We start from the raw sequence: 27400 nt of genomic DNA on the forward strand, positions 1-27400 counted from the left end.
CTGTGCTTATTGAGTGTCCCAAGTAAATATCTAAAAGAGTGTACTTTTTTTTTTTAAAGGTACAGTTCAGCCCCTGCAATGCTATTTATCCATCTTGATTGTTATAGTGTGAGCAGTAGAGATATCTGCCTTCTGTTCAATATGGTAGAACCAGATGGCACTCGGCTTTTGGTGCTCAAACACCATCTACTGCTAGCTCACCTCGAAACACTGAGCTAGCTAACATTATAGCTCAGCCGAGGAGGATGCCATGCAATGTTTCAATCTCGTGCAGCCACAAGCATGAGCCTCTCATCCATGAGTAGATGCACGTTTCCTTATGTGCTGTGATACGGTTGGTGAGTGTAGTTCAGTTAAAAGAAAATAGTGGGTCATGATTTCTGGAAAGAAACATCGCTGATTTTAGGGTGAACAGTCCCTTTAAAAGGCCACCTTACTAGTTTTACTTTACTGCATATTGTGTATACCTACCATAAAAAATGATCATTCAACAAACCATATTTCTGGGTTTTTGATTTTATAAATAATGTATTTTTTCTATTATTTTAAGCATCTAATGGCTTTGATTCATTTCTTTACAGTCTGAAAATCAGTTAGAGGACTCTTAAAACGTGCTTGTGATGTCTAATCGACCAAAAAATTACAGTTACATAACTAAAACAACTAAAATTTCACAGCAAGCTAATGCAGTGCATAATTTTTATATTGATCTCCATTTAAAGTATGCAACCACAAATGACTATGTAAAAATCAAGAAGTGACAGAAAAGTGCACTGAAAAGAACATGCATTAAAAACTGGTCAGCAAAATGTGGTGTACAAGAAAATGATTTATACTTTAGAGTTTCAACTTTGCATTAAGTCCAATTGATTTCTCCTCTCCAGGTCCAGCAGGCTACAGATGGAGAGACTATGGTGCCCTCACCATTGTTATGGTGGGCATCGCCTTTGGCTTTCATCAGCTTTACAAAGTGAGTCACACGCTGCTTCTTCTGCTCTTTCGACTATGTTTCCTCCATGACTGTCTAACTGTTTTCACAGTCAATCTTTCTAAAATTTGTTATACAAATTATCCTTGCATCCTTAGATCTGTCAGTACTCCCTCTCCCTGATATTACATTAAAATTGGTGGGCTTAGCAAGTACATCAGTTTATGATGAATTATGGTGCTAGAATAGAAGGCGCCTCTGCAGTATGAAACATCACTCTGGTCTTGTTATTAAAGCTACCCTGCTTTACGTCAAAGCATGATCTCATTTGAACCCCTTCTTTTTAACTTCACCCTCCCTCCTCCTCTCAGTTTTATTTTTTTCCTTTAAAAAATATAGTTGCTAACACAGCACACAACCTTTTTTTTTGACGTCCTACCGTCTAAAAATAATCACTCTGGTTTTTATCGGGCTTAGCAGCCCTTGAACATGAGCTCATGAGGCCCCTTGTCCCCGGTGACATTAATCCCATAGTGGTTGTTAGTAGTAGTCTGAGTGGCATGTGGAAGCCATTACTCTCGTTTTAGAGGAGGACAGGAGCTCTAGCAGTAGCTCTTGGTCTCGATGACAGGCCGTTCTCCTCTGTGTGTGCAAGAGAGAGAAAGGGAGCGTGTATCATGTTCTTGCATATGCCTACCTGACCCTGTCGGACATATTGGCTTCTCTACAGATCCTGTTATGTCCTATTTTTTTTATCCTTCTCCTCACAGCCTTTTTTAGGGTCTCTCGTCTCTATTCGTCTTTCGCGGTGGTCTCTTACTGATGAAAACACACTGTACTGCTCCACTGTTTGCCACATGCAGCAAGGTTTGCCAGCCACTGGTCACCTGGGAGGTGGGATTCCCTGGCGGGACGGCACAGGTTGCTGTCATGTCACTGGAGCGTAGCGCCAGTCGCACCATATGTCCAAGCTTCTGCCCATACTTTATTTATGTTATGGTGCACCTTGTAAACACCACACTCCCAGCAACCCACTTATTAATTACTACGTGTTGACACTCATTTAATCTTTTTCTCTAAAAAGTGTTTATTACTCGCGCTGGTGTGGCTGCTTGCCACCTGAGTTGGAGAGAAAACCCGGCTCGGGCAGCAGAGAACTGCAAACCGGCTGCGAGGGATTAAGTGATCCTTATTCCGCCTTAAAACCAAAAAGATCATTTATACAGTTCAGTGAGGCCCTCCAGGGTCACATGGACATTGATTTTATTTGGTGAGCTCAGCTCCACGTACACATGTAAAGGATTCATTGAGACGCTCACAGGCTGCTCATCTGGTTAACACTCACAGTGGATGACAAACATCCTCATTTGGCTGTCAGACATACATATCATTTTGGTAGGATTTTGTTTATTCGGTGGCAGAGAAAATAAAAAAGAAACAACATTGTTTTGGGTTTTGTAAAAACTATTTTCAGTGTTCACCACCATGTTTTTCCCTGTAGGCCTGTCTCTTGCTTTCACTGTCCCTTCCTGGATTTGATTTATTATTTTATTTATTCAGGTAATAACATGAAAAGGTTTTAGTTATAACAAGATATTTTTCACATTTATATGAGATGTTTTCATGTTGCAAAAAGAAACATTTCTTGATTTTCTTGATGTTATAACAGATATTTTAATGTTATAACAAAATGTTTTCATTTTATAGGTAGAAACGTTTCTGGTTCTAACTATATAGTTATTTATCTTGTGATAATGTGATACATTTTATGTTACTTTGTGAGACAGTATCACTTCAACTTCTGCACAATTTTGTAACTCCTCTATTGCACCTTTTGTACATACATTGTCTGTTCTTTATATTCTACTTTTATTCTATATTTTATATTGCTTCTATATTTTTATCTTATATCTTTTTCTTTTTAAAGTTACTATTTTTATTCTTCCTCTGTGTTAATTCTTTTGCACCAGAACACCAAGTCAGATTCCCTTGTATGTGTAAACGTACTTAGCAATAAAACCCGATTCTGATTCTAGGGGGTTATTACATGAAATATTTTACATTATAACAAGATAAATACATACAATACTAACAAGAAAAGTTCCTTGTTATAACATGCAAACATCTTTTTATACCATGAAAATATTATTTTTTTAATTTTAGAAATATTATTATATAAATATTATAACATTATAACAAAAAACTTCTGATGTTATTACTTGATTTTGATCCATTTTTTGATTTTTCCTGGCTTGGCAGTGCTTTTGTGACTTTCATAATAGATTTGTCTGAGTATTTTTAAATTTACAAATGAAGTGTTTGTCCTTTAATAGTCAGGAAACTGTTTTTTTTTTTTCTATTTTTGCTTGATAAATAACTTGTACAGCCAATTGTTTATCAAAAGGGTTGGTTCATTTTCTAATGGTTTCAACACTAGAGCACATGTCTGCATCAGTTGTTTGGCCTCAGAGATGCCTGCACCTAATCAGACAATGAGGCACTAGTCCAATAAAACAATGATGTTGACCCTCTGCTGCCAAGTCTAGGTGGCCCTGTCTTTTCCTCATCTTCTGCCCCTTCCCACCACAGAGAATTGTAATATTGTGCCATGCTTTTAATTGCAGAAATACATCCTTCCCCTCATTATGGGCAGCCGAGAGGACAAGAAGCATCTGCAGAGGATGGAGAGCAACATTGCGGCAATGAGTGGCACGCTGACACAGACAGGTGAAGATTAATATCTTCATCACTTTCTCCCTCCTTAACATTTTCCCTCATTTATCTGTCGCCAAAATCGGGGGGCCCCGCACGTTTTTAACAAATGACGCCGCTGTCATTTCGCTTTAATTTGAAATTGCTTGTTTACTGTCAGGCTCGGGCTCAATTAATTACGTTTCGCTGAAAAGCTCTTAACCTCGGAATATTAATGAGGAGTTGGGAAATGACAACTTTTCTTCCCCCCGCCCATCCTCTCTCACTCCCCCCTTCCATCCGTCTCCCCCTGCACCAACCTCACCCCCCATCCAAACCTCCACCGCCATCATCATCATCCACCCTCTTCCCCGTAGGTTGCGAGAAAGTTCATTTTAATTTTCTGTGCGTGTATATTTGTGTGTGTGCAGGGTGTGCGTGCGGCGTGGCACTGTGTGGCGTCTGGGCTCAGCACTGGCCCTAGTGTGATTAAGTGCACGGTGACAGGTGCGGCTCCCATGTTGGACAGGTGAGGAATCTCAACCTGGCTGTCAGACATGGTGAGAGAGAGAGAAGCAGGCAGAGAGATGCTTCCCTAGCTCTTCGTCAGTATAATTAAAAATCCAGGAGGCGTAAATGAGAGAGGCACTCTGAGAAAGTTTGGTCTCGTTAGCAGTGCTGTTAAACTGGAGTGTGTTTTCACCTGAAAGGTACAAATTCCCGTTTGAAATAGGTAACCTGGTAGGAATAAAGACTCAGTGAAAAGCATAGTTTAAAAAAAAGAGTGATTAATATAATAATACACTCTTTTTAGTGCTTTTAACAATACTCAACAAGTCAAATACAACCCCGATTCCCAAGATGTGGCACTTTGTAAAATGTACATGACAACAGAATGCAGTGATTTGCAAATCTATTGTCATACAGTGGGGAAAATCAGTGTTAATAATGTCAAATTGTTTGTCATTTAACACAATTAATTTCACATGTAATTTAGAGCAGACATTGGTATAAATAAATAAATAGATAAAACTACAAAGATAAAGAAACTGGAACATTTCAATCCATAAAAATTATGTGGACAGTGGAATGACAAAGGAAAAAGGTATTGGACACGGTAAGTCAGGGTTTCCGACACATTAATTTATTTGTGGCACTCTGCCAGGATCAAAACATCTGCTGCCACATGTTGATTTCATATTTTTAGATCTGGACTGTTCATTGGGAGTGCTATTGGAATATATATATCCATTCAGGTATGCATTGAACTTTGGGTCACTCCTCAAACTCTCCAAAACTGTGGCTGAGGAAAGAAAGATCTGATAAAGAGTTCCGTCTGCGCTGCGTTCACAGACACGCAAAAACATCTAAAATTTATAGGGGACACAAAATGATAAAAAGGGGACAATGAACACAAAAAAGGCTGACCCCCTACACACACAAACACAGTATAAAATCATGGTATAAAAATCAATCTCTGCATTCTTTGCATTCTGTTTTTTTTTCTGGTTTACACAGCATGACAACTTTTTTCAAATCAGGGTTGTAAAGGAGGCAGCAGACATTAAATTAATATTTGTTCTAAAAGGGGGAGTTTCTACTTTTGTGGAATTATTTTAAAACGTTTCTTGTTTAAATTATTAAATGTTTTATCAAAATGTATGTTTCATTAAAGAAAAAACTCCCTTTCAAATGTAATTAAGTTACTTTACATAAACTACGTGCACCTGTCTGGATGGGATACAAACATGGTAAAAACTTCCCCTCAGGAGTTTTTTTTATGCCTAAAGAGTGTTATTAAAGCCTGTTTTCTGGATGCCAAATGTATCTTTGTATATAGGTCTGGTAGAAAAACTAAGAGTTACCACAGTGGGTGTGTTTACAGGGTTTTGAGCTGTAGAGAGACAAAGAGGAGCCAAACAAATGTTCCCATCACAGGCTGTACTCTTAACAGGAATCATAAATTTGACATTGTCAGTTTCAACACAAGCATCCTTTGTTTGATTTTCCCTTCATCTCCAAATTAAAACAAATTAAGTGTTTGAGTTTATAGCTCCTGTCACGGACTCACACAGTGTCAACCAAAATACGGCTGTTATCGTTTTATTCAGTCACACCCAGGCTATTGTTTTCTGGCTGGCTAAGGTAGGTGGAGGGCAGCAATTGTGTGTGATCGCGTGCAAGGTGTGCCACCCCGAATCTGATTAACAAATATATGCTCTTTTATGGTCATTTTCTCCCAACTATGCAAACACATTTCCTCTGGCTATTTCACTGCCCATTCTTGCTCTACTTATCACATTTTGGAAATTTGCCAACTTACAAACCCTGTTTTGTTTGTCGCTGTAGACAGGATTTCACAGTAAGAGTCCTCCTGTGCTTTGCAGTGAGTAGGTGAGACTCCAGTGGAGAAAAAAAGAGAAAAAAAAACATGGTCTTTTCTTCAGCCAGTGTGGGGAACTAATTTGCTATGATTGCAGTAGCCAAGCTGCTATTGTAGTTAATGACTGTTGTAGTTAACAGTTGGGGAGAGGGGTTGCAATTACACTGAGAGTTTTCTCCCTCTGCTTTCCCTTTGTCTTCCTCTCCCTCCCGCTCCCTCTCTTCCTCGCTGCACTGAGTAATAGCGACCGACTGCCTTGCTGCTGCCAATTGCTTGAACCCCCTTTTGTTAAAGTTCATGTATTTCTCTAGTGCCGGGCGCAATGAGGTGATGTATCCTTTTGAATGGGGACCACATTAGTCTCTCTCGCCAGCCCTAGCTCGAGAGTAGGGGCCTTGACTCCCATTATGATTTGCCTACAACTTCACACAGACAATTAATGAATGGATCTTGGAACTACTTCAGCGCACCCAGGCTGTAATGGAATTGTGCGGCTGTTTGGGCACTCTTTGTCGGTAGGAGCCATATTGGTGACCAGCTGGCCATTAAAGACAGAGACAGGCCTGGACATATGTAGTGTACATTATATCGAGGTATTTACTGAATAATTTACTGAATACACAATGTGCACCCTCCTCACAGCAGCTGCAAGCCTCACACATCATCTTGTCTCGGATTCTCTCTCACTTACACACACACATACACACACACACACACACATCGCAGCTAGCCTCCTTCTGATTCAAGCCCGGCCAAAGTCATTGACTTCATTATTCTTGGCTTCATATCTGTGATAACTGGGGATAAGAAGTTGTGCATTTTTGTCAAGCGTCTGAGAAGTACAAAGGAGTCAACTTTGTGGAGAGACATGAAAAGAATTGGACTGTGTGGCTGAAGTGGCTGAAAAAGTGGTGCCAGTGGTAATTCAGGAGGCACAGCATTACAGGCTGGCAGACTGACACACACATCTGGAGAAGCTGTTTTGTGGTGAGGTGGAATCAGAGACTAATAGGGCAGCGCTCAGTTTAGCGTGCACACCCTGTCATAGTAACACCTTTTTAAGCAGGGATGGCCGCGGTATTTTAGTTTTATTGCCGTCTTCAAAAAGGCTGCTCACACTCTGAAGCACAAACCGAGTTAACAAACTCAAATTGTTTGCACAAAGGTTTTTGGCTTCGACCAACGATCCTGCTCAAACTCGTATTCCATAGGATTCTGCAGGCATGAAAAGATCAAACGTTTCAGCACCCCACCTATATTGATACAACCCCACCCATTTAAACACAGGTGTCACTACAAGATATTAGTTTCTTTGAAATATCAAATATTTTTTCTGTGTTGGTTTTTCAAAAGAAACGCAGCCTCCAAGCCGCGCTCTGTCTTTTGTCCCGGCCTGGGTGAATGTGAGGGGAGGTTTCTTTACATCCCGTCCAGCCGGCTGCAGCTCAGGCTTTTAACCATTGGCCTGACAACCTCAGCAGTGGACCGCCACAATATCTGTTGATGTTAATCCTATTAGGCTTGATTTAACACTTTACACGCCCATGATTTATATGAATGTTTATTGGTTTTCTGTAATATAATCAGCTCAGGGAAACTTAATGCATTGTTTGGTAATACACGCGTGACTGGAAGCAGGGGGCAACAAACTGTGCCCGGTGTTATTTGAAATCATACACCCTCGTCCAACACCAACACTTGAACTAATTCAATCTTCAAAGTCAATGGAAAAAGAACAATATTTATTAGGATTAGGGGGGACATTTTGTCTGGCAGCCTCCTCCCAAATGAGAGCCTTGTTTTTTCCTTTGTTGATCGTTTGAGGATTTAAGATGCATTAGAAGGCAGTGTCTGGGTGGATAATGGAAGGTTAGAGACTGTTATTTGATTTAAGTTCAGGCACTAGAGATTAATATCTCCATCCTATGTACCCCCCTACCCCCCTGCCCCCCTTCCCACCCTCTACCCCCAATGCCTCGGACCAAAAAGCTGCGACTTAAGTTACTGGGTATTAGCTTTGATTACAATTCTTAGAGGACGGCTTTGATCAGTGACACAAGTTGAGTCTCATCAGCTCTGTCATCAACGCATAAAAGAAAATATTCAGTTATGAAGCACCAAAACAACCTTATCACACAATCTGACTTCCCTTTTTTTTTTTTTTTTTTTACGTTTGCTGAATTAACTGTTCTTTTGCTTGTTTCTACAGTCAGTCAGCTGCAGCAAACGCTGGTCTCTGTCCAGGAGCTCCTGATCCAGCAGCAGCAGAGAATCCAGGAGCTCTCTCAGGAACTGGCTGCAGCAGAGGTAGGTACCACCTCATCAGCAACTCAGCGCCCCTCACTTACCACCACCATTAGCTAGAATATCTGTGATTTCTGTTGAAACGTCTGAATTTCAACCTATTCATCATTCCCAAAGTATTATTTTTTGCACCATCTTATCCTGCTCCAGATTTTAGCAGGTGTAATTTAGCAACAGCAGATATTGTCACATTTGTTGCAGTTGGAGATGCCCCTAAATGTTAATCAGGTGTCAAGTACTACTTGTTTTTTAGAAAATACCAGTGTCAGTGAACTAAAGCCTCTTACACACATAGACTCCTTTGCCACTGCCACTCTTCCTCCTTTGACAAAGTGGAAATGTGCCGTTACTCTGCCTTGCCATTCTGTATAAAAGGGTACAATCATGGAATGGGGAGACAGTGTTGTCTTGCCCTTAAACACAGCCGTACGAGCATTTTCCCTGACAAGTCACAAGGTCTTGAGATGGAACGTTGGTGGTACAGTTCCCTGAATATCAGTCCCTGTTCTAATTTAAACATGACCTCATGCAGGAAAATTTCCTGAACATTTCTGCATGTGTGAAAGGGGCTTTAATAATTTCACTAAATTAAATATTTGTGTTTATTATTATTATTATCTTTACGGCACACCAACAGTGAGATGAAACAGCTTTACAAAGCTGGCCAGGAGTGCATCTTTACTGTAGTTTGAACATGAAAGTTACGGACTGCACCTTCAAGGCCTGTTATGTATGATTAATGCTTTTGGGGAAAGCTCGACAGGCACTAACTCTGAAATTGCAGAAGAGCTCAGTAAACGTAAAGTTGCAGGTTGAAATCTCCAGATTGATGATGAGAGAAAAAAAGGTTTCTCGAGGCCTCTATGTACTAAAACCTTTTGCGCTGCCCTGAGTCATTACCTAAGACGGACAGCCTTATTATACTGTATATCATCAGAACACAAGCTGCAAAAAAGTATGGTGCATCTCATCATGGGACCATAATCTTTAACCATATTGTCATTCCTCCTCGCCTTGATTTTTATAGACAGTGTTCATAATCTACTCAGAATTGTGCTCAGTGTTTAGGTGAATTAGAGTGAGTGATTGGTCTAAAAACTTATGTGCACGGGAGAAATGTTGCTTGCTTTTTATAACACCGCTCATAAATTGCTTTATGATCTCTGGGCTCTAAAAAAGTGCCTTGGAAGAGACAATCTTAGACAATGTTTTATGTCCACAGCTTGTTAAGCACATGGGTGTTTCACTGTAGCATCTGGATATCGCAGGAAAACATATGCGGACACATCTGCTTTGGCACAAACGAGGAAGAAAAATATGAATCTCTTCCCTGGACGAGGTTTATCAAAAAACTGACGACTCATAGCTCATTTTGTGCTGTTTCAAGTTCCAAGCGACACGGTCTCTCTGAGCAGTGTGGAAAGCAGCGGCGGCGCAAATCAGCACGTGTGAGCGATGATCTGATTTCACCCCACGCTGGTCTGAAATCTCAAAACTATCTGAGGCTTTCTGTCAGCAGGCTTTAGGCCAACTTCAAACAATAACTTCTCTACAGCACAAAGGGACAAGGGATGTTTTTTCTTTTCATTTATCATTTCCGAATCAGAGATTGGATAAAAAAAATGTCTACTTCATTTGCTTTGAGTGCCTTGTTGGACAGTGGTAGTGTATAAAAAGTATAATTCACATCAAAACACCCATTAAACAAATCATAAACTCTGCTTTATAGCTATAGCGTTGATCTTAAATTTTCCCTGCAAGTCGGCACCCGGCCCTCTGTTGTCTCAGGCCACGGGGGAAATTGTGAAATTGTTTTCAGGTCCAGGATGCTTGATGAGAAACACATGTTGGAGCTGGCGAGCTACTTATCATTCACCGTTTGCGGCTTTCGGGGTTTGCCTCACCACGCCGCTCAAAGTGCGCCACGCTTAGCAATTATACCTCTCAACGCGGAAATGTGCCTTTAACCCGAAACACATGGAGACTTCTGTTTCCCCAGCTGCTAAGTAAACATTTCTCGTAGTGTGGAAACCGCTCAATTGCGGAGTACGTTTGCTGTCCCTAAACCGGGGACCTCATTATGGAAGTGAGTTTAGATGGACTGACTCATGTCCACAGGCACACATGCATGCACACACACACACACACACACACACACACACACACACACACGCACACCCTGAGGCTGCACATTTCCAGACTTCAGACTCTCTTTTTTACTATTTTCCCAGTTATCGTGACTCTTCAAAGACCCACTGCAGTGCTCTACCACTGGTGTAAAGGATAGATTTGCCTGAGGATTATTCATCCCCGATGTTAAACAGCCTAGTCTATTTCAGCTCCATTATCATTACAAATCTGCCTGTTAACTGTGTTTTCCCTGCTGTCTCAACTCACTGATCGTTCTCTTTATTAGTGGATACTACATAGAAGATTAGAAACCGCCTCCTTGCTTGCGAGAGACGAACTGCCAGTGGGAAAGTGCATAAATAGAGTGAAATCAATTGCGCTGTACCAGTGTTTCCACTCAAAAACACTCCTCTGGGGACTTCCTTTTGAAACTAATTCCATCATAAATATACATGCGTTACACGAAAACACACTGTCTGCCGGCGGAGTAACTGTGAATTAATTTGCCTTCAGACACTCTTAAACAAGCCTTGTTAAAGATCTTATCTTGTTGCTAATGGTCCACAGGCATTTATCTTCATTTAACCAGATGCGTTGCCATCCTTGGGTGCTGCTAGAGTTGATAGTTGTTTTTTTTTCTTTGCTTGGGATATCTATTTTTCTTTTTTTTTTTTCCTTGAAGCATTTAGTTAACCAGCAGAAAGAGGCTAACCCCTATCACACCCAGGCACCCACCCGAGACTTATTAGTTACAAGGCTTTTAAACCAGTTAGAGGCATCTTTACTGTGTACAGTATTTACATAGTAAAAAACACATTCAGCCAGCAGCACAGTGGCGGCTGATAATATAATAGGTGGCACCTCTCCCCCAGGTTTAGTTGTTATTTTGGTTTTGGTTGGTTGGTTCATTTGTTTGTTGGTTGTTTGTTCATGCATGATGCTTTTTGTGATGTGCAGTGCCAAGCTGAGAATTATGTTCTCCACTGTTTAGGCCACACAGAGCCCTCAGAGCCCTGCACCTGTACACCAGGATGTGTGATTGAAGCCAAACATTAGATGAAAGAGCAGACGTGCAATCATAACTCTGAATCTTTTTACTTTTAAATTTATGTTTGGGTTTTGCACATAATTTCCTTTTAGATGTAAAACTGTCATATGTAGTTTATAGCACAGGTGGGTCAAATGATATAACAGGGCATGACCGCAGAAAAATAAATTGTTTAGAGATGTCAAATTATTGTACGTAGCCACAAAAGGCCTCTTAACCACACACAGAGGAACCAGCTGAAGAATCAGAGAATAAAAATGTTTGAATGGATGCATTTAAATCAAATCTCTCAAGAGCAGTGGTTCTCAACCTATTCTATGTCAGGGACCTCTAAATTGATACACATTAGGTTACAATTCCCCATTTGATAAAATTCTGCTTCAAGGATGTCCATCTTAAAATGTTTTGGTTGTTAGATATGATTAAGACCAGAATTCTATAGTTGTCAACAGCTGATATAACTGTGGAGGAAGTGAAACGTATGATCTGATTACTCACTCTTTTGACTCTCACTCACAGTGCAGTCACTTTTATGGTGAATTTAAACATGAAAATAAACTATTGTTGATTTTTACTGGAACTTCCTGGAACTCCCATAAGGACCTCTGAGGGTTCGTGGACCCTTGGTTGAGAACCACAGTCCAAGACAATACAAAATTCTTTAGAGACACACATGCTCATGCAGTATTTAAAGGAATACTTCACCCACAAAATGACCAGCTGTATATCAAATACTCACCCCTCGCCAGTTCATTAAGAAATCTTTTCATGATGAACAAAGAATCCAAAACTGGAGAAAATTTGTGATGAATTGAAGTAACAGGGGGCCGTGTAAGCAACAGCAAAACTATATCAAAACATATGTTTTCAAACTCTCACACAACTCATGCAGTATAGTGCAAGTCTCATTTATCTTGTCGTATGATTAGAACTTACAAAGCATATGTATAGTCACTAACGTATTACGACTTAAAACACTTCTAAATAGCGCACCATGGCGTGTGTGTTTTAGCAATAATGCATGTGTTTGGGAAGTAGCATACAGCTGGATAAATGAGACTTGGATTATAGTGTAGGAGCTGTGTGAGAGTCTTTCCATCTAATGTTTTGATATAGTTTTGCTCTTATTAAACATGGGCATTATGACTAATTTATCAATAATGTTTGCCTTTTTGGATTCTTTGTTAGTCACTGAAGGATGCATGAAAATGTTTTCTTCACAAATTCAAGGCAACACTGGGTGAGTAATTTATACACAAATGGTAATTTTGTAGGGGAAGGTTAATGAAAAAATATAGATATTGTGTTTTGATAATGTTTTAAGGAAATAATGAATCAAATAGTAAAGACATTAACAAAAGTAAAATGCTTTGGATGAAAGCATTTACGTAAGAAAACACATTGCAAAATAACATACATAAATATGTAAAATGTTAAAGTCAAGAAAAGAAACAATCTTTGTTATTACCAGTAAAATAATAGTCAGAATAATAATATATAGGCCCAGTTCTGCATTGCAAAGTCAGACATACAAGCAACCATACATCCACAAACTTGGAAGTATCTTCTTGATGACATTGCTTTTGTAATCAAAGCCTCTAAATCATTGTTGAAGTAAAATATTTTGATCAGCAGTTTGTTAAAACATCACATCGTAGACACACATGCGGTCTATTGGATATGTGTCAGCACTTCAGGTGGGGCTTTTAAAGTCAGTGGTGTTTCTTTCAATCTCCCCAGTCACTGATACCCCTCCACTCAGCCTCCGCCCAAGCGGCTAGTGCACTTAACACAAGATTCTTACACAAAGTGTGTGTATACACACTCACATAATGTATCTCAAAGCTGAAATCCAGTCCTGGCCCAACATTTAATTAGGTTTCTTCAGACTTAATAAGACATATGTCAGTGGTAGTGTTGTGTGACAAGTCTTGATGTGAGATATTATATGGTGCTGCTGGGTAGATAATGCGCATTATGTAGCTGGTGGTTAACAGTTCTACTCTAAAGCCTTTTTCTCTTATGTTAAGTGATATAATGTAGAAATACGTTTCAGTTATTTGCAGCAATTTGCATATTTCTTAAGTTGATTCGGTGCCTTGGAAGTCTTTTAGCTCAGCCCATCCAGCAATTAATTTTTTTCGATGTAAAATGAGAGAGAAGCTGAATCCAGCCTTATTATACGGGTGCCTTGGGGAGGCGAGGGATTAAGATGGTTCTAATGAGGTGACGGCTGTAATAAGAGTGTCTTCAGCAGGCCTCCAATGCACCACCTCTAAAACAGGGCTCCTTATCAGCGAGGTTTAGGAGTCGATAAGAGCCAAAAAAAGCCTCCTTTTCTGTCTCCCTTCACTTCTCCTCCTCTGCCTCCCTCCTTCCACTGTAAATGAGTCTGATCCCTTTCAGATGTGATTCAATTAATTTCTCTTAGATTTAATTACAAGCGAAAGAGTCCAAGTTATCCCTCTCCCCTCGATAGGGGGTCCACGCTGCCTAACAAGCTTCCTCTGGTGAGTCAGGAGAGTCTTAATTACAGTTTTTACTTTTCTTTTATCCCACTTTTTCCCTTGTCTTCTCCCTCTCCTCCCTCCGGTCTCATCAGTCTATTCCCCTGCTCTCGCTTATGTTTGTGCTTTTTATTCAGGAATGGATTTCGAATTGGGAGCAATTATCTACATCACTGGTTTCCAACCCTTTTTGGGTTGCGACTCTTTACAGCCAAGCAATGCCTTTCCAGCCCATTCTTGCTTTGTCACACCCCTTGGCGTATTGCATCTTCGCCAAAGGTATCCTTTAACATTATGAGATGCACCAGGCTTTCAACTAACTCAAATGTAAACCCATCAATGCTTATACATGTGGCTAAGAGCAACTGGAGTGGCGAAAGGAAGGAGAGATAAATGGGTCTAACAAAACCAGACTTTCACTCAGGAGGATGCAAGTTTGTGTCTCGTGTGAAAACAAAAATGATGAATGAATGATATTTTATTGTTGGGCAACCTCTGGCTCATCAGGTAGAGTAAGCACCCCATGTAGGCAAAGTCCTTAGTAGTGGTTTGATTCCAACCTGTGGCCATTTTCTGCATTTCATCCTCATTATCTCATCCTTTATCAAAAACAACATTTTGTAGCTCCCTCTGTCAAAGTCCTGCCTCTCCCTAAAAAATGCTGCAGAGACAGATTTTCGGCTGCAATTTGCCATTCAAATACCTGCCATTATACCCTGTAGCATTTCATGCCACACCAGTGTGTGTGATAACGCATGCCTTTGATAAAAGACAAAAAGAACAAAACAAACTGCTAAGCTATGGTCTGCTGTCATGAATGTGGCCATTGTTCAAGATGAAGTCATTATCCAAAACTCTGGAACCTGGCCTAATCTTTTCTAGATAGTATGGAAAATTATGTAAAAACAGCCTGATTCTCATTCACTGGACTTTCTGTGCAGTCGAGACCATAAATGTGCCTGTAGTGGGACTGTTTGTCCTCCTTTCTGTCATCACCAGCAGTGGGTCGTTGTGAGGTTGTTATGGTGACGAATGACCTGACTACACAAAAACATGTGGCTTTTGGCATTTGCATTTACCATATTTGTTTACCTTGTACTCTGTCCTTTTTTCCGGACAAAGCTTTTTTATTATTATTTTATGTTGTTGAGACTGAACACAAAGGAGTTGTTGAAAGACGTATATTGACTTTGTGCTGCAAGCCTGCATGTGACCTGAACAGTGCCTCTGTGTGTGTGTCTGTGACATTTGTTGTGTGTGTGTGTCTCACTTGTTTGTTTCCAAAAGGTATCGTCTTCAACCAACCGCGTCCTGGACAACCAAACAGTTGGAGAGCTGAAGGCTGAGATCGTCTCTTTGAAGGGCTTACTGCTCAGCAGGTAACAAAGTTATCCAGACCCCCGTCACATGAAACAGTGCAGGTGTGTGCGGCTCACTGTTTTCATGCACTTTTGAGCTCCTGGATGTTCTCTATTTGGCCCATTTGACAGGAACAAAGCTCTTGGTTATTCACTAAAATATACCATGTATTAACTTTGGCCAAATGTGATTAACCCAGGTTTAAAAAAGCACAGAAAAGGCTCTACTTCCTACGGAAACTTAGGAAGGCTAGATTCCAGAGCAAGATCCTGGTTAACTTCTACAGAGGAGCAATAGAAAGCGTACTGACTGAAACCATCACGAACTGGCATGGTTCGCCCAGGACAGGAAGGCTCAGCAGCGGGTGATTAAAACAGACCAGAACATCACTGGTACCCGTCTACAGAGCATCAGTGACCTCGTTGAAGTGAGGTGTCTGCACAGAGCCCAAAGGATACTGAAACACAGCAGCCACAGTCTGTTCACCCTGCTGCCATCTGGGGAAAGATACAGAAGTATCCGCTGCAAAACCACCAGACTACAGAGCAGCTTCTTTCCCCAGACTGTGAGACTCTTCAACTCCTCCTTTGATGCAAAAAAGATATAGCAGGATTTAGGGTCAGCTTTAATTTAATTTCTTCTTAAACCATGTTTAAGAAAAATGGCAAATAAATCTAAAGTAAATTTTTGACTTTGGAAATAGCAATTTGACAAATCTTAACTTCTGATATACTAACCACTTTTACCGAAACTTTTGAGTATATTTTGTGATCTTCCTTGCAAATGGAGTTTGCTTTGCTGTCATCACATGACAGAATTCTAAAACTATGTATCATGATTTAAGGAAAGCATAAATCCTCCCTGAGTGATGACAAAAACCCTAACCCATTTGACAAATCACCTTTGCAAAGCTACTTCAGTACAGATCTGTAGTAGATAGCTTGAAAGTTTGTGCTTGTGACTGAATAAATAAAATAAAAGAACACACAATGTCACATTTCTCTTCCAAATTACTTGCACACTTAAAGCATAATCATTAATCTCATATACGTTTAATCTCAAAGGCACTAGAGGTTTTAATACTGATTGCACCATTTCTTAACTTCACGACTTGCCTCAGCCGATTAGCATACTGCAGGCATCAGCTGGTCTTCTGTTTTTTAATGCTTTTATTGGTAAGCAGGACAACCGCACATGTGCATAATTGCTCCTGTGCAACTTCAGTCATTTTAAAAGTGCTAAATGACACAACACAGCAAGAGAAATTGTTTATATAAAGTGCAAAATCAGCCAATAAAATATAGATGTTTTTTAATCGTTTTATTTGTTGTCAAGGTCAAATCTGATCGTACCTGCCACATATTAATACAAGATGTAAAGCATTTTGTGCTATTAAAGGTCTCATTGTATACTGCCCGACATCACCTCATTCTTCCCATCTTTGTTCCTCAATCTCGTCAGGCACAGCCCAGCTCAGTCAGGCCCATTAGCATGCATGATTATGTATCAGTGTCTATAATGAAGCCTGAAGTAAGAGTGTACATCAGAAAACCGGCGGGGATGAAAATTGCCTCAGAACTGTCTAGTTGAGGATGTTTTGTTCCCCTCGTACATTCTAATCAGCAATAATCCCTTTGTCATTTGCTTTCTTGACTTCATCCTGACTCTCACAATGAGTTTTCTGGCAAAGGCTTGAATCACAAACTAAAGGCTCTGTATCACCATCTGTCTCCAAACATGTTCCCGTCCTGTTCAAATGATCCAAATCATCTCCAAACTGTTTTTTTTTTTTTTTTAAACCCACCAAGAAGTGCTTATCCCATTACGATTCAACGTTGTCTTTTTGATCTTAAAAGCTGCAGTGGATGTAATTAAAAAAAAAAACTTAGAGCATCTTTACCAGGTGTGATGAACATCTGGTTGTTTGGGAGGGAAAAGCCATTTTCTCTGCTGTAATTATGAGAATTACATAGGGTGCTTTGTGTGTGGCTGCATGCTAAGATGTAAACTAGTGTTAAGGATATGTTCTCATTCAACACCTGACTAAGGAAGCTATATATAGTTTTTCAGTTGCCAAATTACGGCTGATTACATCGTGGGAAAGCTCTTTTTTACACATTTTGATCACAGTGAGAGTTTTGATGAGATTATCATAATTTTCCTCCCCTCTCTTGTCTGCCCCACTTTTCACAGGCGGCAATTCCCCTCCACTCCCAGTATTCCCAAAATCCCATCATGGCAGATTCCCCTGAAGCCGCCATCAGCACCGGGCTCGCCGCCAGTCAACCACACCAACAGCAGCAGCGACATCTCCCCTGTGAGTAACGAGTCCACCAACTCGTCCCCCATCAAAGATGGACACCATAGCTCCCAGGATACACTGGGAGGGCCTGATGGAGCGCAAAGCGTCAACGGAGATGACGGCACAGTGGGACTCGGTGCAACGCTTCCCTTGGACCTGAAGGACCAGGTTCGCATGGAGGTGCAGGGGGAGGAGGAGAAGAAGGAGGAAGAGGAGGATGACGTGAGCCACGTAGAGGAGGAGGAGGAGGAGGAGGACGGTGTAAGCATGCAGACAGAGGATCGGCGAGGTGGGGATGGACAGATTAATGAACAGGTGGACAAACTGAGGCGGCCCGAGGGTGCCAGCAATGAGAGCGAGGTAGATTAGACAGAAGTAGGAAGCACAAAAACACTCTCCGCCTCTCCTCTCTACTGACAGCTTTGTTCCACTCTGCGCTCTCTCTGCTCACACTTGTTTGTTTTCATTTGTTTGTTTTAATCCATCTTCACTGTGTTTCAACTTGTTTCTGTAATATCTTAATCTTGAGCAAAATGGGGAGTAGGCGTGGGCGTGAGAAGACACAAAACTGACAAATACTGGAGTGTCTAGTTGACACAGGGCTTACCTCAATTTACTTTTCATCATGCAAACTAAACGACTGCATGCAGAGCCAAGTACCATGCTGTGACGTTTCTTTGAGAGGAGAAATGATGAGCAATAGTCAAATCAGAATGACTTTAAAAGGCGATGCGCAGAACTAACCATGTGTGGCTTTTAATTTCCATGATTTGATCAGATAATTCACAGCTTTGCCTTGGTGTCCTTGTAATTGCACTAAGGTCTAAAACCAAAGAGGCCGTGCTGCACAGAATATCTCTCCTGTATAGTGCAGCTGTAGGTCAGGAGTCATATGTTGCCACTTCAGTCTCAAAGTTACCGTGAGCTTCCAGAGAAGCATTAGCAGAGTTTGTCTCCCTGTTGATGGCAATAGGAGAGGACAAGCTCTTCCAGGGCCGGAGCTTTTAGCCTCTTTTATGTGTCCTTTCGCATTGGTGTCAGTCTGTCAATAATTCACAAGGCCAGCAGGGTGGCATTTGGGTGAAATAAAAGCCCTGAAATTCGAGATTAGAATGTGATGACGGGCTTTGTTCCATGCCGGTGTCAGAGTGCTCATACGCTCAAAGGAGGAGAAGATAAATGTTTTTTCCCCCTGCTTTCCTTTTTCACTGAGGGCTGAATTGTGCATCTTTTTTTGCGAGTGTGTTTGTGCGTCAGGCGAGAAAACCCAGACTGTCTGCTGAGCTGTATCTGCGTCTCCAGCAGGGCAGCTGATTTGGTTTGTGAAGTATGTTAATAATCAAATGATCAACAAATAACAGATGTATTAGTTCATGCAGCTTGAAATGTCAAGGAGGCTAAAAGCGGAAATCTAATACAGAAAGCCCAGTTGCATTGTATTATTTTCCATGACAAACCCCGAGGTCCAAATTATGTAGGGCCTCCTACGGTGAATAATCTTTACAGAAAACGGCGCCAATATTTTGTAATTAAGCTGCAGTAAGACAACGAGGGCTGCCACGGATGGAAGTTGCAGTACTTGTATCACTTTTTTTCCCTGAGTGTGGAGGTGGATAGGGGAAGTTAGAAAAAAAATTGCCCCATGATTGAAAAGGAAAGTAATAAATGAATACTTGACTTATTGAATTACTCACTGTGTCTCCAGCTAACAAGAAGAGTCCATGAGTGAGAAGAAAGGATATCAGCTCTGGTGCCACTTCCACCTCTGTCATATGGCCTTCATAGGAACACAAAAAAGGTAGAGGCGCACTGCACATTTCTGTGCAACACCCGTCCACACCTACAGATTATGTTTGGTTGTGTTTCTGTTTTAAGTGTCGATTGATTAGACAAAAACAATGCAGTATGGTGTAAACTAGATTTTTTGATCTGGTAGAGATTAATTTCTATTGATGAATCAGGTTGGTTAAACAAAGTACATAATCAGGAGGTGTAACTTAAGCTTCTTAGCCACTGTAGAGCCAGTCCTCTCTGTAACCTGCTGATTACTGTGTGAATGTCAGCTAAACGTGTACATAAGTGTAATAAATCTGGTTTATCTCAAGTAGAATCTCTGTTATATTCATTTTTATTTTTCCTTCAGTTACACAAATATAAAAATACTTGGTCCCCTGTTCTTTACTTCAAGCCAATTCTAAATATAACTGAGTAAAATGTACCTTAATTTTATTTCCATCCATGCGGCTACATTAAAGGAAAGGAAAATGCACAATAGCAAACAGAAACTCACACACAAGTAGACATTAGAATCTGAGATGTTTATGTGTATGAGGTAGTGTGTGTGTGTGTGTGTGTTCAATTGCAGGAAGGTTTTCTGTAACATTCAGGTCAAGTAAAAAAATTTCTGATTTAATCTTTGTGGTTCCTACGCGTTTCTTTTTTTTTGTCAGCTCTCCAAACCAGCTGTAACGTATCTGTAAACCCAGATACAGATGAGAATACTGCAGTACTTTTCAGAAAGCATGACAGGGCAGGGACTTTCAGCAATTTTTATACTTTCTCTCTTGAAATAAGTAAGCGACATAGTTACAAATTATATGTGTGAGGTGTTGTTTATTCCTGTGGGTAGATTGACAGTGTATCTCTTGGTTTCTGTTGTGGGAGTAATGGCTTCTCAAAAAGGGTTTCCTATTCTATTTTCAACACATTGAAGGTGACGAAGATGCTGTTAAAGACTTAAATGTATTGTATAATGTATTTTAAGAAGTGCTGGATTTTTAAATTAATAAGAGTAAAAAAAAACTAGTCAACTAATCACTGTTGGATGGACAGTTTGTCAAACTGACTTTCATTTAATTGTTTTTGGATGTTTGTTGGAATCAGTCCTCATCCTGATTGGATGTTGCTTATGCTTTTTGCAGAAGTGCTAATATGTAGGGCAGTATTTTTTAAATGGGGGCTCAGGTTCCCCAAGCGGTACTTTGGAGTACTGCAGGGGGTATGTGAGATTGTTTTAAATCTTAATATTAGAAATATCAGTCATGCATTATTCCTAACATAAATATAACTATAATGTAATAAGTTAAATAAAAATGTAAATGTAATTTCTATGAACCAAATTTATTATTCGATATTTCTATTTTTAATGCAAAAGTTAACTCCCACAAACTGTCAACTGCTGTAATAAACAATCCTGTTTACGTTATGTTATTACGTGTTTCAACGAAAAATGTTTCACGCTGGTCAGGGGGTACTGGGTACATTATTGAAAAAAAAGTTTGAGAACCAGTGATGTTGGGAGCACAGAGTCATACCAGATAACATAGATAAGATAGGTATTTGAAAATGTATATCCCATTATAAAGTGAATGTCTCCAAGCTCATATTGTTGAAAATATTATTGAAACTGTTATAATTTTGATAATTTCTTTGTTATTTGGCAATCCATACAATCCTCAAGTTAATTAACAGTTGAAATATATATTTTGTATATCCCTATAATATACACAGCACATGCATGTAATTAAGGAGTATGGACTGAGACACTGCCAGCTGGGCTGAAAAAGACCATTTTTCCTCATTCGGGGGATTCTGAATATGCCATGCATTATCAAGTGTATGAATTTAATTTATCAGGGTCTAAATGATCAATAGTGTTTCACATATTGATGAGGTGTATAAACTTCTCTGAGGTTCGATACCACATCCCTTTGTAATCCATTAACCTCTCCCTGGAGTTCAGGCCAACCTTAGATTTATAGGGACCTACTGTAATAAATCCACTTGTACATCATTTAGTGTCTTAGGGGATTTGCAGCGCATTCCTGTCCAGAAAGCGCCATCTATCCTACCCTCATATTCTAATCTACATTTTAAGAGTCTTACCAACATCCACCAGTCTGCATACCCTTTCAGAAACCTTGTGCCCGTATAAAAACACTTCCTGGGTAGAGCTGGTGTGTTAGCCAGTAACCAGTGCCTCTCAGTGTGGTAGTGCATTGAGAGATTGTTTGTCGAAAGCAACACCTTGGTTTTGACACCATTTGGCTCCCCGGTTGGGAGCCTTAACCTCATCAATCTTGCTGCTAAACGGAGAGCACTCAATAGGGTAGTGTATTGACGCGCTCTGAACTCCATTGTTCACTGGAACTGAGCACTCAGCAGGTTAGAGGGCTGAGTGTCTCCTTGGATCAATGCAAGGGTTGTTAGCCCATTGCAGCCAGTCAGAGGGCTACCATGACCCTGTCTGCGCCACACGCACATCATCTCTACTCATTTAAAACTCCTTCTTGTGTCCTTGAGTGTTGATTCCGGTCCAGTTTTTGTTTTCTCGTCATACTTAGCCAGGACCATTCGCATCCAAGCAGCATAGGTCCAGTTCTTGAAGCTTTAAGCTCTACCCAACATGGCCTATACACGTTTCTCTCCGAGGGGAAGTGTCCTGTAAAGATTTGCATAGGAAAGGTCACGGACGATGCAGGAAGTGCTTCCTCTTCTTCCTCTTACCTGTGAGATATGATGCACGTGGCATGCAGCTGGGAGCAATCTGGTGTAATACTTGATTTGTGACAAAGCTCCACCGGCAGCTTTACCCCTCTGGAAATATCCGTTTACTCCTCGGGAATCCTTGTTTGGACTGATGTTATCAACAGCTGCAGTGAAAATCTGCTAATCTTCTTTCAAGATGTTCTCATCTCCAATTTTGTGTCTCTTGTATACATTCGATGTTTTTGGAGTCGGTGCATTTTTCAGCCACCATAGGGGTGTTGACATAGGGATGGCTACATCCTTCAGTCAGTTGGTCCTCTACTTTGGTTTAGACTGTATAAGAAATCGTGTACATAGCCAGCGCGATGTCATCCATTGGTGTGTGGACTCATGTTTTAAATCTTGCAGTTTGGTATATAGACCCCTGCCATCTTGAATATTTGGTGCCAGAAGTGACCATATTTCTATGAGGGGGTGGAGCTGTGGAGGAACGGGGAGTGGATCTGACTCATAGACTGTTGTGACGCCTCAAGCAGCCACACCTTTGGCCCCCAGCATAGTTGTCATGAAGGGGAATAGTGTCTCCAGAAACTGAAACTGTTTTTTGTACCAGGTAAAGTTGGGCATTTTAACATGGGGGTCTATGTGGATTAACTTGCTTTTGGAGCCAGCCTCAAGTGGCCATTTGAGGAACTGCAGGTTTGTTTTTTGTTTTTTGTTTTTGGTGACATTTATTGGCAAGTGTTGGATAGATTGCTGTGAAATGTGGTATACACGTTTTTATCCAGTGTCATAATTGGGTCAACATTATATTTTATCCAATTACTAGAGGCTTCAGCTGTGTTTAATGCAAATTAGCAAATGTTAGCATGCTGTAGGTAAACGTTGGATAGGTGACCATGGTAAACATTATAACTGCAACAACAGAATGGGACCTGTTGAATGTGAGCATGCTCCCATTAGCATTTAGCCCAAATACACCCTCACAGAGCTGCTAGCAAAACTGCAGAGTCCTGCAGCGAGTTCCGATTCCCAAACTACCACACATTTTAGTATTTCCCATGAGTAATATCTTACAAGTAACAGCAGAGCTCTCTGGGTTGACCTCTTTCTCTGGCGAGCTGGGCTTATGGTGTTTTGTTGTATCTCCAAGGTAACGCTAAGTGATAATGTTAAGATGTTGCATTCCAAATCGCATACTTTTTCTATTCTAATTCAAATTTCACACTACAAACTGCGATGGATGGATGAATAAAAGGGTCAAAGTTCAAGGCTTTATGTTATGAAAAAGTAGTATGTTCCGATTGTATGCATACTCCATGCAACAGTATGTACTTTGTTTTGGGCAGCTGCCGTTTGTACTGAAAATAAAAAAAAATGTATGCCTTAGCCTTGTTGAAAATATCCATGGTTTTATTCTCTACATAGAATTCAGTAGGTTAGCAGGCTTTAACTTTTCTTTGACTGATGCTTTTCCTCAATAGTGTTTCCAGCAGTGAAAGTAAGGAAGCATGGGTCACCTCCAAAAGCTCTCGGCGGCTGTCTCTCTAAAAGCAGCTTACCAGCTCTGAGCAGCCGCTGAACACTGGCTCCTTCCTGGTGAAAATGAGAACATTTGACAAGCCAAGGTCACCAGTGGGCTTTGCCTGTATAAGGCTTCAATCGCAGGGCCCAGCGAACACTGCAAAGTCATAAAGCACTTTGTCATCACTCGCTATATAAACTCTCAACAATCAAGTGGGATCACATTCCCTCCCTCCCACTCTGTGTGGCCTGTGTCACTTGATTTTCTCCTGGCGCTGTTTCAAATCCAAATGGAGTATGTGGATTCTGGAGGGCTGTCATGTGGAAGGCTATGGGGCCTCTTGTGAACCTAAAGGAAAGCTTTACTCACCTTATTGGCAGGTATAGGAAGGTGCTGGTGAGGAGCAGTGAGGGAACACAGCGGCAGGCTGTAAAAGGAAGAGTGGTGGGTACAGGCGGGCAGTATTTATGAATGGTCCAATAATGAGCCATCAGGAGCATGGTGGCCATGAGAACATGAAGGGAGACAAGAGGTAGAAAAAATGAATGCCCTTGCGCTGCAATGGTGGAGAGCAGTGGCGCCGTTGTGTGGAGATTGGATTATCCAAGGGAAGGCCTGTCAGCCTGCTGAGGGACCGCGGCTGCAGGCGGCACAGGGGCAACAGGTGCTTTGCTCGCCAGCGTTTGTGCAAATTAGACTAATCACAGGGCCTGACTGTGGAACACCTGAAGCATGCTGGTAAAGAGGGGGGAATGGGGAGGGGAGAAGAAAATAATAAGGGAATAGAGAGTTCAAGCTGTCTTCTTCATGGCTTTCTGCATTTACAGTGGTGCTTAGTTTCTGTTAGCACAGCTATTCAACTTAGTCTGAAACTAAGAGCCCTGCAAGTGACTCTTTGAAGCTGTTTGTAGACACAGTGATGCTTGAGTTAAAGGATAACTTTTGTTCTTTTCAGCCCAGACCCTATTTTCCCCATGCTTTTGCATCTATGTGACCAATTGAGACAACCACTTTTGAAATTGGTCCAGTATAAAGCAAGAAAGCTGCGACGGGCAGCAGTGAAACACGCTACAATGGAACCACTCAGAACAATTGTGTCAATTTACATCCACTAAAAGTGTTTGTTTTTGCCACTGACAGGCTCAGATTGTTATTCTTAGTGTCTGACAACAATATGAAAAGGATCCCTACAGAGATAGACCTTTTTTTAAAAGAGTAAGATCTTTTTCTTAAGTAGAAACAGCCCTGAAATCATTTTCACCAACCTCACCAGACTCCAATTAAATAAACGCTGCCATTTTCACATCTAACTGGGTGATTACAGGTTTAATTCAACTAAACCAGGTTCAGCAACGGTTGGATCAGTGGAAAGACGAATTAAGATGGCTTTTTTGAGTTTAATTTTGCTTCTTTTGACTTTGAAGTGTGTTTCACAATGATGCAAGGTTAGTGGGAATGTCATTAGTTTTCTAAGTGTTTGGTCATAAATGGCAAATTAAAATTTTGACCTGATCTTGGCATTAGATGAAAAGTCAGAGGATCACTGAAGTTAAAGATTAAGTTTAAGGAAAGGTTAGGCGTGACAAGGGGAGAGAAAGACATGCGTCAAAGGGTCACATGTTGGAGTCAGACCCGTGGCTGCTGTGACAAAGACTTAGCCTTTGTACATGGGGAGCCTGCTCTACCAAGTGAGCTACCCCATGCCCACGGATCACAAAAGTTATTCCAACCCATCCTTAGGGGGACATGAATGCCTGTACCAAATTTTATGGCTGGCTTCAAAACAAACTTTTCTTCAGACTGCACACAGAATAAATGCATTTTTTAAATGTGTTTTTGTAGGTTTATGGTGACTTGTTAGTTTTCTAAACCCTGGACCTTTATATAATAAACTAAAACTAACACTTAGAGAGCACAGACCTTTGCCAAGTTCAAATGCCTTATCCTGCAATGTTACTGAAGTGAAATAATTTGTGTATCTGCACTGTGATTTGGATCCTCTCCAAAACTTAATGGCTTCTTCATTGGCCCAAGCTACATGCTTTTACCAAGTTTCATGAAAAAAGGGTCTGTAGTTTTTCTGTAATCTTGCTGACAAACAAAAAAACAAAAAAACTGAAAACATAACCTCCTTGGCCGTGGCAAGGCAAGTGTATTTATAAAGCACCAATCAGACACGAGGCAATTCAAAGTGCTTTTTATAGGGGCAAGTATATCAAACATAAGAAAACATTATAGTTTTCTAATTGTAATTGCTGACTTACTGACCGTGTAGAAACCCAAACCTTTACCCACATTAAGCCTCATGTGAGAATTGATGGGTAAAGTAGGGTCGTGTGTGGAAAACGGGGGAAGGCTGCACATTCACCGACCTTGTCCTCCAAAATTGGCATGGATTGTCGCTGCGAAATACTATCCACATTTTCATGCCCTTAGTTAGGGAGGAGAGCCAGTGAAAAAAAATAATCCCAAAATCCCTCAGTGGACACCCAATGTCTTGTTTTGGAGGGTCTGCGGTACTCACAGAATTCTTCTGGTAACAGAAACCCACAGTGAATGATGGACGTTTTCTATTATTAGCATCAGCAGAATCTTCCCAACCTTTGCTTCTTCCATGCTACAAATATCACATTGCTGATGTATTCCATATTAAATTACTGAGTTTTAACTGAGCGGGGCTGTGCAGTGTCTGTTATCAACAACCATAATGTGGAAGATTAGCACACACATGATGCCCACCTGTTGCCCAGCTCTGTTTTATGAAGGTCACAGCTGTGATACTGAAACCGGTCTTTTTAAAGGCTCTTGTGATGTTTGTGGGGGGGATGTAGAGGCTGTTGATATTCAAGAGTCATTCAACAGAAATAAAGCTGATTGTAATGCTTTAATTTTAATGTATTGCAACAGTTGTAACCACAGAGACAATACAAAACTCCCACATTTTATTAACCTGCTGCAGCCTACCGAGTTATTTTCTTAAGTCTCCACTACATGCTGCATTCAAATGCCACAGTTGTCACATTTCTGTTTAACCCCCCACGCTATTTCAAGTTAACATTCCTACTCAGACAATGTCATCCACGTGGGTGCAGTGACATTAAAGCTTTTTTTAACTATATTTTAATAGCAAAATACTTTGTAAACCCCCAAAGAAGGTCACGAGAAATGTTTTTACTCATATGATCTTTTGCAGTGCCATTATAAAGGGAGTAAATCAGTATGAAACAAATAAAGTCCAGCTTGTGTCAGAGTATTAATTAACCACAACTAACTATTTTTCTGACAATCATTCACCAACTGCACAGTTAGGTTGTTACTTAGTTGCTAAGGCTAAATCTTCTGTGTAGAGCAAAGGTGAAAATATTGTTAGTGATCACTTTTAGGAAAGTCTAAGATTTATCACATTTTTTTCTGAAGTTAAAAAATGGGTACTGTATTGATGCAATGGACCAAAATATATATACAAAAAGGTTATGTTACATCAAAAGCATGCCCATTTCTTTATTGTACTACAGAGGAGGAAGTGAGTGTTACTTAGTGCTGCCGAGGATCTAGACCAGTAGTTTAATCACATATTGTTCAATGGTGAGCATTGTGTCTATTCAAAAATAAACTCTGGTTTTCACAGGAAATGTACAGTTTCCAGTCCTTAAAAGAATGCAGTCCCTTTTCAAAACAAACTTAGAACAGAGGTTATAAAAGTTTGTTTTTAGGTTTACTTCCTTAGATTAAGGC

The 27400-nt window shown here is 40.6% G+C and overlaps 1 protein-coding gene across 1 annotated transcript in view; it reads left to right on the plus strand.

Moving 5' to 3' along the window:
- The window catches only part of pex14 (peroxisomal biogenesis factor 14), a 51175-nt gene extending 31419 nt beyond the window's left edge, over positions 1-19756 (plus strand). The window contains exons 5-10 of the mRNA XM_042492201.1: positions 885-970; positions 3553-3655; positions 8212-8309; positions 15279-15370; positions 17544-18012; positions 19358-19756. Of these exons, the coding sequence (XP_042348135.1) occupies positions 885-970; positions 3553-3655; positions 8212-8309; positions 15279-15370; positions 17544-18012; positions 19358-19381 (872 nt within the window). The 3' untranslated portion in view covers positions 19382-19756. The remainder of the gene's footprint in view (positions 1-884; positions 971-3552; positions 3656-8211; positions 8310-15278; positions 15371-17543; positions 18013-19357) is intronic.
- Positions 19757-27400: the final 7644 nt, after the last annotated feature.

This window comes from Plectropomus leopardus, chromosome 8, assembly GCF_008729295.1.
Source record: "Plectropomus leopardus isolate mb chromosome 8, YSFRI_Pleo_2.0, whole genome shotgun sequence".
Taxonomy (NCBI): Eukaryota; Metazoa; Chordata; class Actinopteri; order Perciformes; family Serranidae; genus Plectropomus; species Plectropomus leopardus.